The sequence below is a fragment of the Populus alba genome, chromosome 1 (assembly GCF_005239225.2).
Source record: "Populus alba chromosome 1, ASM523922v2, whole genome shotgun sequence".
Taxonomy (NCBI): Eukaryota; Viridiplantae; Streptophyta; class Magnoliopsida; order Malpighiales; family Salicaceae; genus Populus; species Populus alba.
This window is the reverse complement of record NC_133284.1, coordinates 32,380,133-32,393,752: the sequence shown is the minus strand read 5'-3', so window position 1 is coordinate 32,393,752 and position 13,620 is coordinate 32,380,133. Positions and strand designations below refer to the sequence as shown.

General features: G+C 34.5%; 1 protein-coding gene and 2 long non-coding RNA genes across 3 annotated transcripts; all 3 read right to left on the bottom strand.

Annotated features, from left to right (window-relative positions):
• Positions 1–368: 368 nt before the first annotated feature.
• On the bottom strand, positions 369–3,163 carry LOC118055521 (uncharacterized). Its single transcript, XR_004688667.2, has 4 exons — positions 2,676–3,163; positions 1,475–1,797; positions 719–1,372; positions 369–606 (listed from the first exon to the last, which is right to left on the bottom strand). It is a non-coding gene; the product is annotated as an uncharacterized lncRNA (long non-coding RNA).
• A 3,069-nt stretch (positions 3,164–6,232) lies between these two features.
• On the bottom strand, positions 6,233–8,686 carry LOC118055603 (INCREASED PETAL GROWTH ANISOTROPY 1-like protein 1). The gene is made up of 5 exons (XM_035067560.2): positions 7,874–8,686; positions 7,473–7,789; positions 7,274–7,385; positions 6,568–6,699; positions 6,233–6,489 (listed from the first exon to the last, which is right to left on the bottom strand). The coding sequence occupies exons 1-5, from the start codon at positions 8,549–8,551 to the stop codon at positions 6,409–6,411; spliced, it is 1,320 nt and encodes a 439-aa protein (XP_034923451.1). The 5' UTR covers positions 8,552–8,686; the 3' UTR covers positions 6,233–6,408.
• Positions 8,687–8,743: 57 nt separating this feature from the next.
• Positions 8,744–13,504, bottom strand: LOC140954590 (uncharacterized). The gene is made up of 3 exons (XR_012167977.1): positions 12,582–13,504; positions 11,504–12,453; positions 8,744–9,459 (listed from the first exon to the last, which is right to left on the bottom strand). It is a non-coding gene; the product is annotated as an uncharacterized lncRNA (long non-coding RNA).
• Between the last annotated feature and the right edge of the window lie 116 nt (positions 13,505–13,620).

Here is a 13,620-nt window from a genome sequence, read left to right as displayed (position 1 = left end):
TACAACAGGTTGCTGTTTTATTAACTTTTGTTTTTTTCATCGTGTAAAAAAATAGTGTTACAACACACTTTGAATGTGATTATAGTATTTTACACAAGGCTTGACTTCATTTTATACCTTGAATGTGATTACAGTATTTTACACAAGGCTTGACTTCATTTTATACCTTGATGTTAGTGTTACAACAGGTTTCCTTCCCTTTTCTTTCATTCCCGTCCCTTTCCAATATAATTTCAATTTTGCAGTTGTACATCTCCAATACAGTTAGATTTATCAACGAAATTTGTTTTGTCAATTTCAACAATACCCTTAATTTGCATCATCAACAAACATATTTAACAGTTAAAAACTAAAAGCAATGTCCACATCATAAATTTATATAATTCATACTAAATCGTTCTATAGCATATCATAACTAATAAAACTCAACAATTCTCAAATAACATTACAGGTTCGAACTACATTAAAATACAATCCATGGTGAGTACATAATAAATATAAATAGTCCATAACATAATTGATTGCAGACGTCATCTCATTACAATGTCAATTGTTAACTTAATTTATAACTTCATAGCAGCTTGAGAAATCTGCAACTTCCATAACCTGCAAATTTAAATAAATGACAAGAAATGAGATGTAAACATGTTAAATAACAATTAAAATAATAATATTAGCAAAAAATATATGAAAGCAGGCATTTGGGATTAATAAACACCTCTCGGACTATGATCCTTTACGCCGTGTATACATTCTCCGTAACCATTTAATCTTGTTTTCAATAATACCTATAGTTTGCCACATTTCTCTATTCCTTCTCAAACCTAAAATCTCAGTAGCAAACCCATGAAAATCATCACCTATATGCACTCCCTCATGCGAGTGAAGCTCAGTCATAACCTCAAGAATACTACACTCTTCCCAATCTTTACTGATAGACGCGGAATCACTAGTGTTTGACATACTGTCAACCATGTGATCCCATCGTGAAAGTAGTTGAAACCCAATTCCGAAATTCCTTTTTTTTTTCCCCAGCTTGAACCTTAACTCGTTGTCTTTCTTTCCTCTTTCCACTACTGTGGTTGTTGCTACTGGTATCCATATTAACCCCTCGAACCATGTTGCAAGCATCATCAGCAAAATTTGGAATTCCGTCCTCTTCAGAATCACCGCTGCCTTCTTCCAAATCGGGTTGTTCAACATGTGTATGTTGACTACCATCAACACCAACATTATGATCAGGTAAGACACCAGATGATGGTGCCCACGCATACTCACCGGTAGCAATAATGTTTGCGAACATTCTATCGAACTTCATACACAACAATGGTTCGATACCAGCGTGCCTAAACTTTTTTGCCCCCCTTATTTCCTACACAAAAGAAAAAAAATTATTTCTCGCAACTTTGACTAATTTATTAATAATTGAAATCAGATGTAAACAATTTAATTATTAAGGATCGTGCCAAATAACCTGAATCTTGGATTTTCACCATTCATCACTAGCAGAAATTATTCCTAATTCAGTACTCCAACCTACACCAGTTTCAGAAATGAGCTTCTTCCATATCCTCTAATCCTTTTTGCAGCCATCCCATTTGTTCTTAAGTTGTGCCTTGGTAAATGCATGACCAGTGTGTTCTTTGAATGCTCCCAACAAATATTTCCAACCAGCTTTGTTGAAATGAGTATTTGGTCGCATTCCCATGTTGATAGCCTTGATGCTAAGGTCATAAAAAACATGCAACATTTCTTTCGTCCATGCTACTTTATCCATATTTTCAGGAGCATCCATTCCTAGTTCGGTCATTACATTTGGAACAAAAAATATCTAGTTATAAGATTCAAAACATTTGACTTATAATTGAATGCAAATATATGGTCACAGTACAAGCATTCAGAAAATCAACAATGAGGATTAAAAATGAAATGAAAAGGTTGAGACTTCCATTTCCAAAAAGTTTTGCACAACCACAAATGCACATGACCGAGGAAAGCATATGGATAATTATAAATCCAGCATCTAACAATTGCCTTTGAAATTCAGCATGCAAAACCAGATGGTTGTGGTTACATAACAAAAAAATGACAACAACATATGGTCATAGTATTGCAATCAAGAACAACAAACAACACCCAAAGTTTCATTCCAGCACAAACAAATAGGCAAGTAGTAATGTAAACGTAAAAAACAGAAATAAATTACTCGATTTTATAGCAGCTTCACTTTTTTGTTGCCAGATGATTTTGCAGGATTGATGGTATTGTTCCTTCTGCACCAACACAAAACTGCACTTAAATTCATCAAGCTGGAACTGCATATTTTGGACGTAAGATCAGGGGAACCGTAACAGATAACCAACATAATTAACAAATTATTGTGACCAAATTTATTCTAATTTTGACTAATACAACACAGAGACAAGCCCAGAACCAATGTTGAACAAGTTCAACTGATTTGACAAAAATAATTCACTGTGAAATCAAATGCTAGCATACACTGCATAACCACAACCACAAGATCACGGGAACACAACAGACAACCTAGATGCAAATAAATTCTTTCGGCAACTACAACACAGAGAAGCCTAGATCGTCTAATAATTTTGAAGAAGTTCAGCACAGCATCAACATTACTCCTAACTGTTAAAGAAAAAAAAAAATGAGAAACATACCTTTTTCAACAGATCTCTACAGGATCAACATGGAAGCACGTCTCGGGTAGAAAAAAGAAAGGGAAATTCGTTTCCACAGTAGTTGATAGAAGATGGTCGGAGGAGACAGATCTGCAATTTTCTTCTTAGAGGGATGAGCCAGATTTGACCGAAAACAATGAAGCTTCACCGTTGGTTCGTTGATGCTCTGCTTTTGTTGACGATTCGGGGAGAAACTGGGAAGTTTGATTCTCCTCCAACGACTATTTTATGGGTGATGGGCTGGTAGAACTTTTTCAAGGATTTTTTCCCCGATTCGGGGAGTTTGGGACGTTTTTATATTTTCCTCAAACGGCAACAAGTGTGTTTTGCCATTGCTGGAATGTTCTTAACTTTTTCTCTGGAATTTTTTTTTTAGGAATCGGGGAGGAGAAGTTTGATTTTAGCCGTTGGTTGCTTTTTCAGTTTTTTTCTTGTGGTCAGAGTGAAACTGAGGTTGATGAGAAGCATGATTCTCGTGCTTTTGATAAACCACAGTTTCGGACACACTTTTCTGGTAGGTCCCACCAAAACACACCACGTTTAAAATTTACCAAACACACAGCGTTGTGGTTGCCCCTCAACCTCATACGCAACCACAACGCCAAACAGCGTCAAATTCATGTATTTGTGCCAAGATTTCATGGTGATTATGGGAGTAAGCTGCGTGATGGAGCGAAGGAATGCTAGTATTTTGGAAGTTAGAAGCATGTTAGACAGATAAAAATTCATTCATGGAAGGGGAACTTCCTTTTGATTTATAGGAATTGCGATTTGTTATATTTGGATCTTTTGCAATTTGGAGTGTAGGTGAGGAGATTTAATTGATTTGCTGGGATGCTTTATGCTTGTGCCTAGGAAGTGATGTCAGGTGCAACATTAAGGGCTGTTTGTATGCTAAACAATAATTTTGTTTTAAAAATATTTTTTAAAAATTTTAATTTTAATTTTAATTTTTTTTTAATTTTAAATTAATATATTTTTAGTATTTTTAAATCATTTTAATATATTGATGTTAAAAATAATTTTTTTAAAAAAAAAAATTATTATTGATATTTATTTTGATTAAAAAATTATTTAAAAGGTAACTATAATGATACTGGAAGACAAACTCTAAACCCTCAAGGTCAAGTTCGGCTTTTTTTCATTTTATTTTGCAGTATTGATTGAATGAAGGTTCATTTACCCTTTAAATTCATATGATAGAATCCCATTTCCCTACATGAATTTAGAATTCTCAATTTCGCTGGAGTAGTCAATCTCACTCAGATATTCTCTACACACTGACCTTTTTTATCCAGCACTTGCCATCCCCGTCATGATTGCATCAACCAAGTTGTCTTCTCAGATTATAAAATTAAGATTTTATATATATATATATATATATATATATATATATATATATAAAATTCAAAAATCTTAAAATACATAGTTTAAATAAAAATTATACTATAATTATTTATATACATAGATTTTTATTAACTAATAATTAACTAACTTAAAAGTAATAGTTGCAATACAATTCTATGCTTCTACGTAAGCTCCAAAAAGTCAGAGTTGAGATAAATAACATAAGATTTTTTTTATCCTACCTACGCTAACTTTGGTTTCTAGCGGTTAAAGCAGGAGTCTCTTGTCTCAGCAATCACAGCTGTTTCCATGAAAGCATTTTCTGTATATATTGAAAGGGAATTTTAACCCCGGGATGGAAGTAGATTGATGAGCATTAGGATTTTGTTTGAAATTCAATGTTTTTTTTTTTTTTTCATGAAATCAAATCATGTTGTCATCCATTTGTTAATAAAACCAGGATGTTTTAGAGTATGATGATGTTTGTTTTTTAGTGTATTAATTATTAGAAATGTATTAAAATAATTTTTTTATTTTTAAAAATTTATTTTTAATATCAGTGTATTAAAATAATATAAAAACACTAAAAAAAGTAAAAATTTAAAATAAAAAAAAATTAAATATTTTTAAAAACACTTTTAAAATATCAAAACAAATCGTTATTATTGCCATTGATTGGATCAGTCACAATTCCAAACTTACATGGCCAAGTAGCATTGGTTCATGATGATACGTGGTTTTTCATATTTTTCTTAGAAAAACATGTATCATCAATTTTAATATTACCTTAGTTTGAAACATGGTTAACGTGGCTGCACATAACTTAATCTCATAAAAATTATTGAAAAATATGAAAATTACTTTTAAGTATTAAACACGGATGTTAACAATAAAAAAGTTGAGAGACCGGAAAACGTTTAATTTTCAATGAATAATTTTCTAATATTTGTTTTATTTTTCACAAAACAAATACACCCTTATATATGCTTATTATTTGCTGTTGAAGCAATTTAAATGTTTGACATTGCGGCCAAAATGTTATTAGTTTAAAAAATATTTATTTATTTTGTTATAAAAAAATTTATATTTTTTTATTTTTGTGATATATTGATATTAAAAATAAATTTTAAAAAATAAAAAAATATTTTTATAATTTTTTAAAAAATAATATTATCACAGTGCCAGTCATGCTCTTAATCAGCCATCAGCGCATAAAATTCCAAGCACTATACATGCCAACAGGATGGTACTATCTACAAATGAAAAGAAATACTCCTGTCTTGGTATATGACTTTTTAATCTCGAAAATTGATTTTTTTTTAATACTATAAATTGAAAATCCGTTTATATATATATATATATATATATTGTGGTGCAAATGCTACGCAATGCCTGATAAGTCTCGTCGGGCATTAATTCTGAAACGTCATGTGATGACTATTAAGTCGCTTATCGTAAGAGATTTCTGTTGTGGTCCTCAACTTGCTGGTCCTTCAGATTTTAGGGCGGTCGAAGCATGTTTTTCTGTTTACTGGATAGATGGTTTGGTCCTGTTAGAATCTACCATAGCAAAGCTGCAATGTTTCTTTTGTCGCGGTGATAAACGTTATTGAGCGATTGACCTGGTGTCAGCATGATGGTGCAAACTTTATGCGCCTCACATGGGCTTGCAATGCAATAAATTTGTCTGTTTAGTTGGTGTTTCTGGTGGAAAGTCACGCTATGTGCCAAGCATACCCTAGGATTTACGATGTTATTTAGGAAGTGGCTTCTGGAGTGCATGGGAAAGGCACTGCTAATGGGGGAATATCTGACAGATTCGGTGCATTTGTTGCCGAGTGTTTTCCCATGCATTCAGTGACTATAATTACCGAATTGCAGAATACAGATTATGTTTCCAGAAATTCATCGAAGAAATTGTCAAAAACAAACCGAATCCTGGAGGCTGTAAGTAATGCCTTCCCTTTTAAGCATTGTTGAATTTGCCCATGTTAGATAGACATATTCATGAGAAATCGAAATGCCTTCTCGAATGTTTATGTTATCCGGTCATTGTCCTCTGTGATTTTCCTTGCCCTTTTGTTCTGATTGCAACATGCTGAAAGCTTGAGATGATCAAGGTGCTTGGTATCATTGTTCAGAAACCAATGCTTAGCGTGTCTTATGATCCATTAGAGCTAGAGAAAATGAATTCATAATTTATGGAACTCTCCCATTCTACTGAGTTTCAGAAGGGACTGGCTGATACTTTTATAGCACTAATTGATTGATACACTGCATGCTGGTGGCCTTCAATACACCACTCTGGCACTCAATAACATCTCATTCAGACACATGTCTAGACAAATTGGATAACCTTAACACGCTATTGTTTGAGACTACCCATGCCAATCTTCTTTAGCTCTTGAAACGCACGTATGGTCTCTGCATCAAAACCACCTGCGAACTGAATGTTTTAACATGATGGTTAGTATATATGACTGGTAAAATCTCTAGATTGAGCTTGATGGAGTTCAACGTTTACCTGGTGTACACGATAGGCAAATCTAGCTCCTTGAAGCAAGAGATTATCTTCTCCCGAGCATTCATTAAGCTGCAGTTCTTTAGTTATCCTTTTCAAATAAACCTTGGCAAGCCTCAAAGAACTTAATTTCATCTGCAAACAATGTCAAGACTGTCGGTGCTGTGTCTCTAACTTTTTATTGGGAGTCCAGTATAAAGTTGTTCTCTTGATAATATTTGTGTGAAAATATTGGATGATGTAGAAAGTCTTTCTTTGGAGTTCGTCAAGTTGAAGCCATTATGAGATGCAATATGCAGAATCTAGAAAATGCAGTAGTGGAGCATCATATTATCTGGATGGGTTTAGTCGTGTGGCCGCCAAATTTTTCTATCATTACAAATTAGTCACTTAGGAGAAGCCATTTTTATGTTCTGCTGCTTAAATTCTAGAGAACGCAGGAGGCTAGACCATTACGTTTATCATGCTTTTTCTCTGAGACTCTTTTTGGTGGGATGTATATTACCAAATGATACACTCTGATCTATTTGAATGGGAAGGAGCAGTTGCCTTCATATAACAAGTGAAAATCTGTTTATTTCTGTATATGTGAAAATTTTTTATGTTAAGCTGTTGTGCTAATTTTATATTAATAATAATTGAGTTGGCAAGGTACTGTCATTAGTTGAACTATCATGCTTATGGTAAAAACCAGCTACATGATACCTACCTGGCCGATCAACCCCGTGTTCAGCAACCATTCCCATGGGATCTGAAAATCCCTGTATCTCCTGATCATGCTCTCTCTCGTCCTTTCCATATTATCAATACTTCGCTCCAACCTGTAAATTTGGTGTTTGATCATTTCGTTAATACTCAGCATTGAGTCAAAACAGGAAATTACTGCAATTTAGTTTGTACATGCTCGCCTGTCTTGCAATGCTTGCATTCTTCCCAGGGCTAGGGTCAAAGGATCTTTTGGATTGTCCTGGAATGATGAAACTTCAGACTCGAGGTTCATTAGGTCTCGGTAGTTGAAAGCAGCTTCTCGCAAAGCATCTGCTTTTCGTTCTGGCCATTGTGGGAAATGCTTCAATACCGCCCTCTCGTCAACCAAAGATGATAATTCATCATCTAGCCATTTCACAAATGCCTTCACATCAGATATGTCGTTGAAAGCTGAAGACTCCACTTCTTTGATTAGGAAATTGATAAATTCCTTCTGTTTTTCCACATCCGATTTTATCTGTTCAATTAGCATGCATTTTGTCACCAGAGAGTAACAATTCGTTAAAAGCTTAATGAGAAGAGCAGGTTGCAACTAACTTACAGCAGAAAGATAACTGGAGCGATTCTCAATTTCTCCAATCATGTTAGGAGTAAATGCGACTGCAGGAATAGCAGTTGAATTGGTTTTGTTCTCCATGTGGGCATCTCTCCTTGTAAGCAAACGATAGAACTCCACAACTTCTGGCACACGGCGCACTGCTTTTGACCCGGCACACATATTTGGTGGAGGAGGCGGAGGCGGTGGTGCAGATGTCGGCGGCAACTTATTGTCGTTCGCTTCCTTGAGTGATGGAGGGGCTATAGAAGTAGGCCTTGGTGGTGGATTTGGTACTTTAGCGTGCTTCTCTTTTATCACAGCTAGTTCTTGTATACTCGGTCTTGGACTTGAATGTTCCACACTCCTTTCTGAGACTTTGACAAAATCTGATTGTTTCTGCAGAAATACTTCAGTTTTGCTGCTGTCAAAGGGATTCTGTAATTTCTTCCAAAGCATGGATTTCCTCTCATTGTCGTGTGCTTTGAGTGAACATATTTGTGCTTTTAGACGAACTACTTCTTGTCGTAAATCCTGATTTTCTTTCTCCAGTGAATCAGTCCTTAGCAGAGCCGCTTCGACTTCTTTCTTGAGGTAGATGATCAATGATGCATCCTCTTCTTCTCGCATTTTCCTCTCTTGTTCTGCTTTCATCGGAGCAATAACAGAAGATTGGAATCGCATTCAATAGCTAGATCTTTCCCCTTTTATTTAATTGTCTTGCTTTTGAAGCAAGGTGTTCTCACCTAAGCCTGAAGAGAGATGCTCAAGAGAATACCCCTTAATAAGCTTAGAAATGGCACGCAGACCATTGTATCCTATACAGGGTATTTCTGACTTTTTGTTAAATCAGGAAATGTTTGTTGCCCATATTTGCCTCTTTTTTAGTTTGCAGTGTAGGTGAGGAGATTTCCCAGGTTTGCTGGCATGATTTATAGTTGCCCCTACGAAGTTATGTTAGGTGCAACATTAAATTCTCAGGTCAAATTTAACTCTCTCCTCTTTTATTCCTTTTTGCATTATTCACTGTATATCACTGACCCGTGAAATCCTGGTAGAATCCCATTTTCCTGCTGTGGCATACGTCGCTAGGCTTCATCAAGCCATTTACATGCTTTACACGTAGACGGGCTAGGCACGGCCCAAGCAGAAGCAATCGAGATATGACTGATTGCAAACTCCCAACTGCCCATCTGTGGACTTCCTCCTCCATTCTCCATTGCACAAGTGTAAGCCCCGGAGTGGGATGGTGGAATCATATGGTCAAACCAGGTTTCAATTAAGATTCTCCTAACGTTGACCTCTACGAGCTTTTCCAGAGGTCTTGAGGGCACTGATTTGCATTAGTTATTCTTTGCTTGTTAAGCAATGTGAATAGGTAAAAAAGAAGCACATTAAAGACGCTGGCAGTGGTTCACTAAAGAAAAAGAAAGGCGATGATAGATAAAACCTACCAGAATAAGCTTTTTTACTCTTCTTCTTTTCCCCCTTGCTTCTCAAGGAAAAGGATGGAAGCGCGCTCTGCTTAGGTTTTATTCTTGAAGTAGCCTACCCTTGTGCAGGCCTCGGTTATCTTCCATGGCACGGTATCTCTACGTGATTTATTTTATATGGATTGATCAGAAATTGCTAAACGATTAATCTAGAAAGTAATTCAGCTAGAAGTCAAGAATATCTCTGATGGTGAGGTTTTATTTCCCGTGGTAGTTGAAGAGAGACAGAATGATAAAATACCACCATTTGGCAAGACAGGAGACAGGAGACAATGTACAAGGTTTAGAAGGATCCGAGAAATCTTTAAAGGAATCTATTCTTCAGCTCTAGAAAGCAGAAAGCAAGGTTCAGGAGCAATCACTAGAACATAAAGGACTCAAAATCTGTATGATTCTTACGTCTCAACATTAAAAGAAAAGGTAGTCCTCGTAGCCAGGAGCTGTAGGAGCTTGTTTTAGCTTTGATTTTCAGCTTTACTCTTTTTGAAGGCCCCATGGCCATCATTAGCTCGTAAACCGAATCCCCAATTGCCAAGGGAACATAATGACCTGATAGACTAGCTAACAACTTGCTGATGACTCAAGAAATGTTCAAGGATGACATGGGCAGAACATGTCCTATTTCTATCAGTATTTGAGCCACAGGAACTTAGTCAGCAATTCATTTCCGAACAATATTAGTAGGTTTGTTCAATGAGAAGTGGGTTTTTATAATTATTTTTTAAATTTTTTGCTTTTTTTGTTATTAAAAAAATTAATCAATGAAAAAATACTTTTTAGTTTAAAAAAAAATTAACTTAGTTTTTAGAAAAGTGTTTTTTTTGTGTTTTTTATTTTATTTTAGACAAAAAATACTTTTAAAAAAGTTATGAAAAATTTAAAATTTTTCATAATTATATCAAGTTTAGTTCTCAAATATTTTATTGTTATATATTTTGTTTTGATATTTTTTTCAATTTCATCTCTTACAATTTAATTTTAACATTAACTTTGGTCTTTATTTTTTATGATTGTTATTTGCTTTTTTCTTATCATTTTATTAAGTAAAATTTTATATTCCATCAGTTTTGGTCTTCTTTTTTTATTATTATTTATTTTATTTGAAATAATTTATGTAATTATAATTATTATTATTATTTTAATTTCATTATCTTTTAACTTTTTTATCTATTAGATTTGATATTTATTATTTTAATTGTTATTTATTTTATTTAAAATAATTTATAAAATTAGATTTTTTTTTTAATTTCATTCTTATTCAACTTTTTAAATTTGTAAGATTTATTTTTTATTATTTTAATAAACTTGAAAAAAAAATATTAATAAGTTATTTTTCAACTTATTTTTCATGACATAACTAAATACTGGAAAATATTTTTTCAATTTTTCATGATATCATTAAATATTAAAAAATAATTAATTTTTTAAAAAAAAATTTCTAAAATTTTTTTTTTAAAAAAATACTTTTCAACCAACACTAAAAATAAATGAAGTCGTGTTTTGTATTAATTTGTTGTATCATCCGTGCTTTCATTTATTGTTGTTTCCTTAAAGCAACAGTTGCCTTGGAAATAGATGGTATGGCTGGCTTTATATCCCTATTATTAATTCCTGGTCTCGCAGGTCAAGTTGGGATTAGGCCGATACATTCCTTGTCCAAATTAAATGTAAAAAAAGTCAACTATACAATTTAAACTACATAAAAAAAATCTATTAAAAATTCTAGATGAGCTAATTATAAAAAATAAGAATAAAAAAATTAAAAATACATTCAATAAGCTTATTTATTTAAAATATTTATTCCTAGGTAAATTTCTAAAAAACTATATGAAATCTTAGTCAATTTAATATATATACAAGAAGAGTCTAGAATATTTATTTCATGGGCTAGTTGAATTTAGCTTTCTTGAAAAATATCAATTTAATTGTTAGTTTCATGATTTTTATATTTTAAGTTTGTATCATAGAATTAATTAATTTAACTTGATTGATTTAGCAAGTTAACTTTGATAATGTTTTTTTTTTAATTTAAAATGATTCCATTTTTTTTTTAATAAAGTTAATTCATTTGATTTGTGACTCAGAAAAAGAAGTAATCATTCTCAATTTGACTGGCCCACAGGAAGGAGCTCAGCACCCTGACCTTTTTTGTCCAGCATTTTCCACCCCCGTTATGGAGAGCATCAACTAGACCTGTGTTACTGTGTAGTTCCAGTGCTTGATTACGTTGTAAGGTCTGTCATGAATTTCAGCTTCTGTGGTGTATCCACCGTTGATGATACTCTTGTGTCCACCGCAGCATGGTTGACACATCTTGTGCTGTCATCTGCAAACCAAATTCCACAGCTTTACGCATCCAACATTACACAACAGTTTCAAGTATGAAATTAAGACCACTAGGTGGCCAGTAACCTTATAAAGTTCTTCTATAGAGAGATGAAATATATTCATTTTCATACAAGTAATTAACAGATGGATTAATGAAAACAATACCAGGTGCTAACCTGAAAGCTCCTATCACCAATGCAAGCAATCACACTCTTATCTGGCATGGACTGTGCGTAGCCAAGCGTTGCACCAACTTTTGTTCTTTTTATGTTTCCAAAAATCCGTAATAAAGACAAACAAGTTGAGGCCTTTCGATTCTACCCGCATCCTTGTTATTTGAGTTTCTGGCAGTTAAACCAGGAGTCTCCAGTCTCAGCAATCACAGCTGGGTCCCCTGAGAGCATTTTCTGTATGCGTTGAAAGAGAATATTAATCCTTAAATGTTCCTTAGGATCACATTTGAGAGGAAGCCCCTCTGAAATATAGATCATGCTGTAGCGTGTTCTTGTTTAGCCTTTTCGCAAGTCCTTCAATGACGGCCTCCTCCTTTTTGAGGAGGAGAGAATATCTGACGGAGATTGGGCCGATGAGGATGTACTCATCGGCAGATTCAGCAATTTCAGAACAGAAAGGATCAGTGCTCACATCTCCCCAGTGAGTACCAACAAAGTGAGGGTGGTGTTCTGTCACTAGTCCTTTGGCTACGCACAGTCCATGCCAGATAAGCGTGATTTATTTGATGTAGTTGATCCGAGGTTCAATGTCCTGTAAGAAAAACAAAACACAATAATTTTTGTAAAAATGATTAATCCATTGAACCACAGATTAATCTTATAATCCAACGATCCAGGCTCTTTTCAGATCAATCATCGTTCGGGTCTCAGAACTATTACCATGAGTTGATAGAGGAAAAATTGCACATCTCTGCGTCAACCATAAATGATAAGTTGTTGCCGCTCTCAAATCACAATCACGCTCACACGCAATACATGAATCACACGCAGAGTCACATTTCTCAAAGAATAATCCAAAATACTATGATTTGCAGAACATAATTATTAATTTCCTTAATGGTATTCTTTGCTTTGCCTGATAGCAAGTTACAGTTTGGAAGCACAGAAGTTAGAGGACAAAATCAAGCAATCCAATGACAGGGAGATTCCCACTGTAGGCCCCAGCAATGGGCACAGTAAACGGAACAACACAAGCGCCGACACCATCAGCCCCATGGCCTGCACGGAGCTCATCCCAGCAACCAATGCTGCTAAGCCCTGAAAGAGTAGCGGGAAAATGTCTCAATTCCTTCACAATTCATTTTTTTAACAACCGTTGAAGTCTCAAACACAACTAGAAAATGCATGATTATTAACGGATATTAAAGAAAACGTTTTAATTTAAAAACTACTAAAAGAACGATCAGCAGAAAGTCCTTCGGTACTAATTTGACTCGTCAAAGGATTGCATACACAAGTCCATTGGCAATTTAAAAATTATTTGCAAAGTACAAATCATTCACAGAATTTATTAAATTTTATAAACTCGGAGATGGAACTAATTTTCAATTCGTTTCTGATATTAAATATTGGTTGATTTTTCTACTTTTATAGGCTTGTTGGGTGATTAATAAATCGATCCCAGTGTGGCTAGTGCATGTGTAACCTTTTCTTTTGTCAAGTGAAGTCCTTTACTAAAATTAACTCAAGGTACTCCGACTAATTTTGTGGGCATGCAAACAAACTAATTGAAGGCTCATCAGATAATCGAGGTTGGCAGTGATGGTGGTTGCAGTTTTGGCGAGAGACAGAGAGGGGGGGGGGGGGGGGGGGGGGCACTCAATGGCTCATCTTATCTCTTCTTTGATCACTAAGACTAATATTCTTAAAAAAAAGTAAAAAAGCGTTGACCACCACCCTCCCACATTCTAGAGCTGGA

Excerpts from the sequence above, each read along its gene's own strand:
- LOC118055603 (XM_035067560.2), bottom strand. The coding sequence starts at position 8,551 with ATGCGATTCCAATCTTCTGTTATTGCTCCGATGAAAGCAGAACAAGAG. Across the intron at positions 7,790-7,873 it reads GCTCCAGTTATCTTTCTGCT|ATAAAATCGGATGTGGAAAA; the intron begins GTAAGTTAGTTG and ends CTAATTGAACAG. Across the intron at positions 6,700-7,273 it reads ACACGGGGTTGATCGGCCAG|ATGAAATTAAGTTCTTTGAG; the intron begins GTAGGTATCATG and ends CATTGTTTGCAG.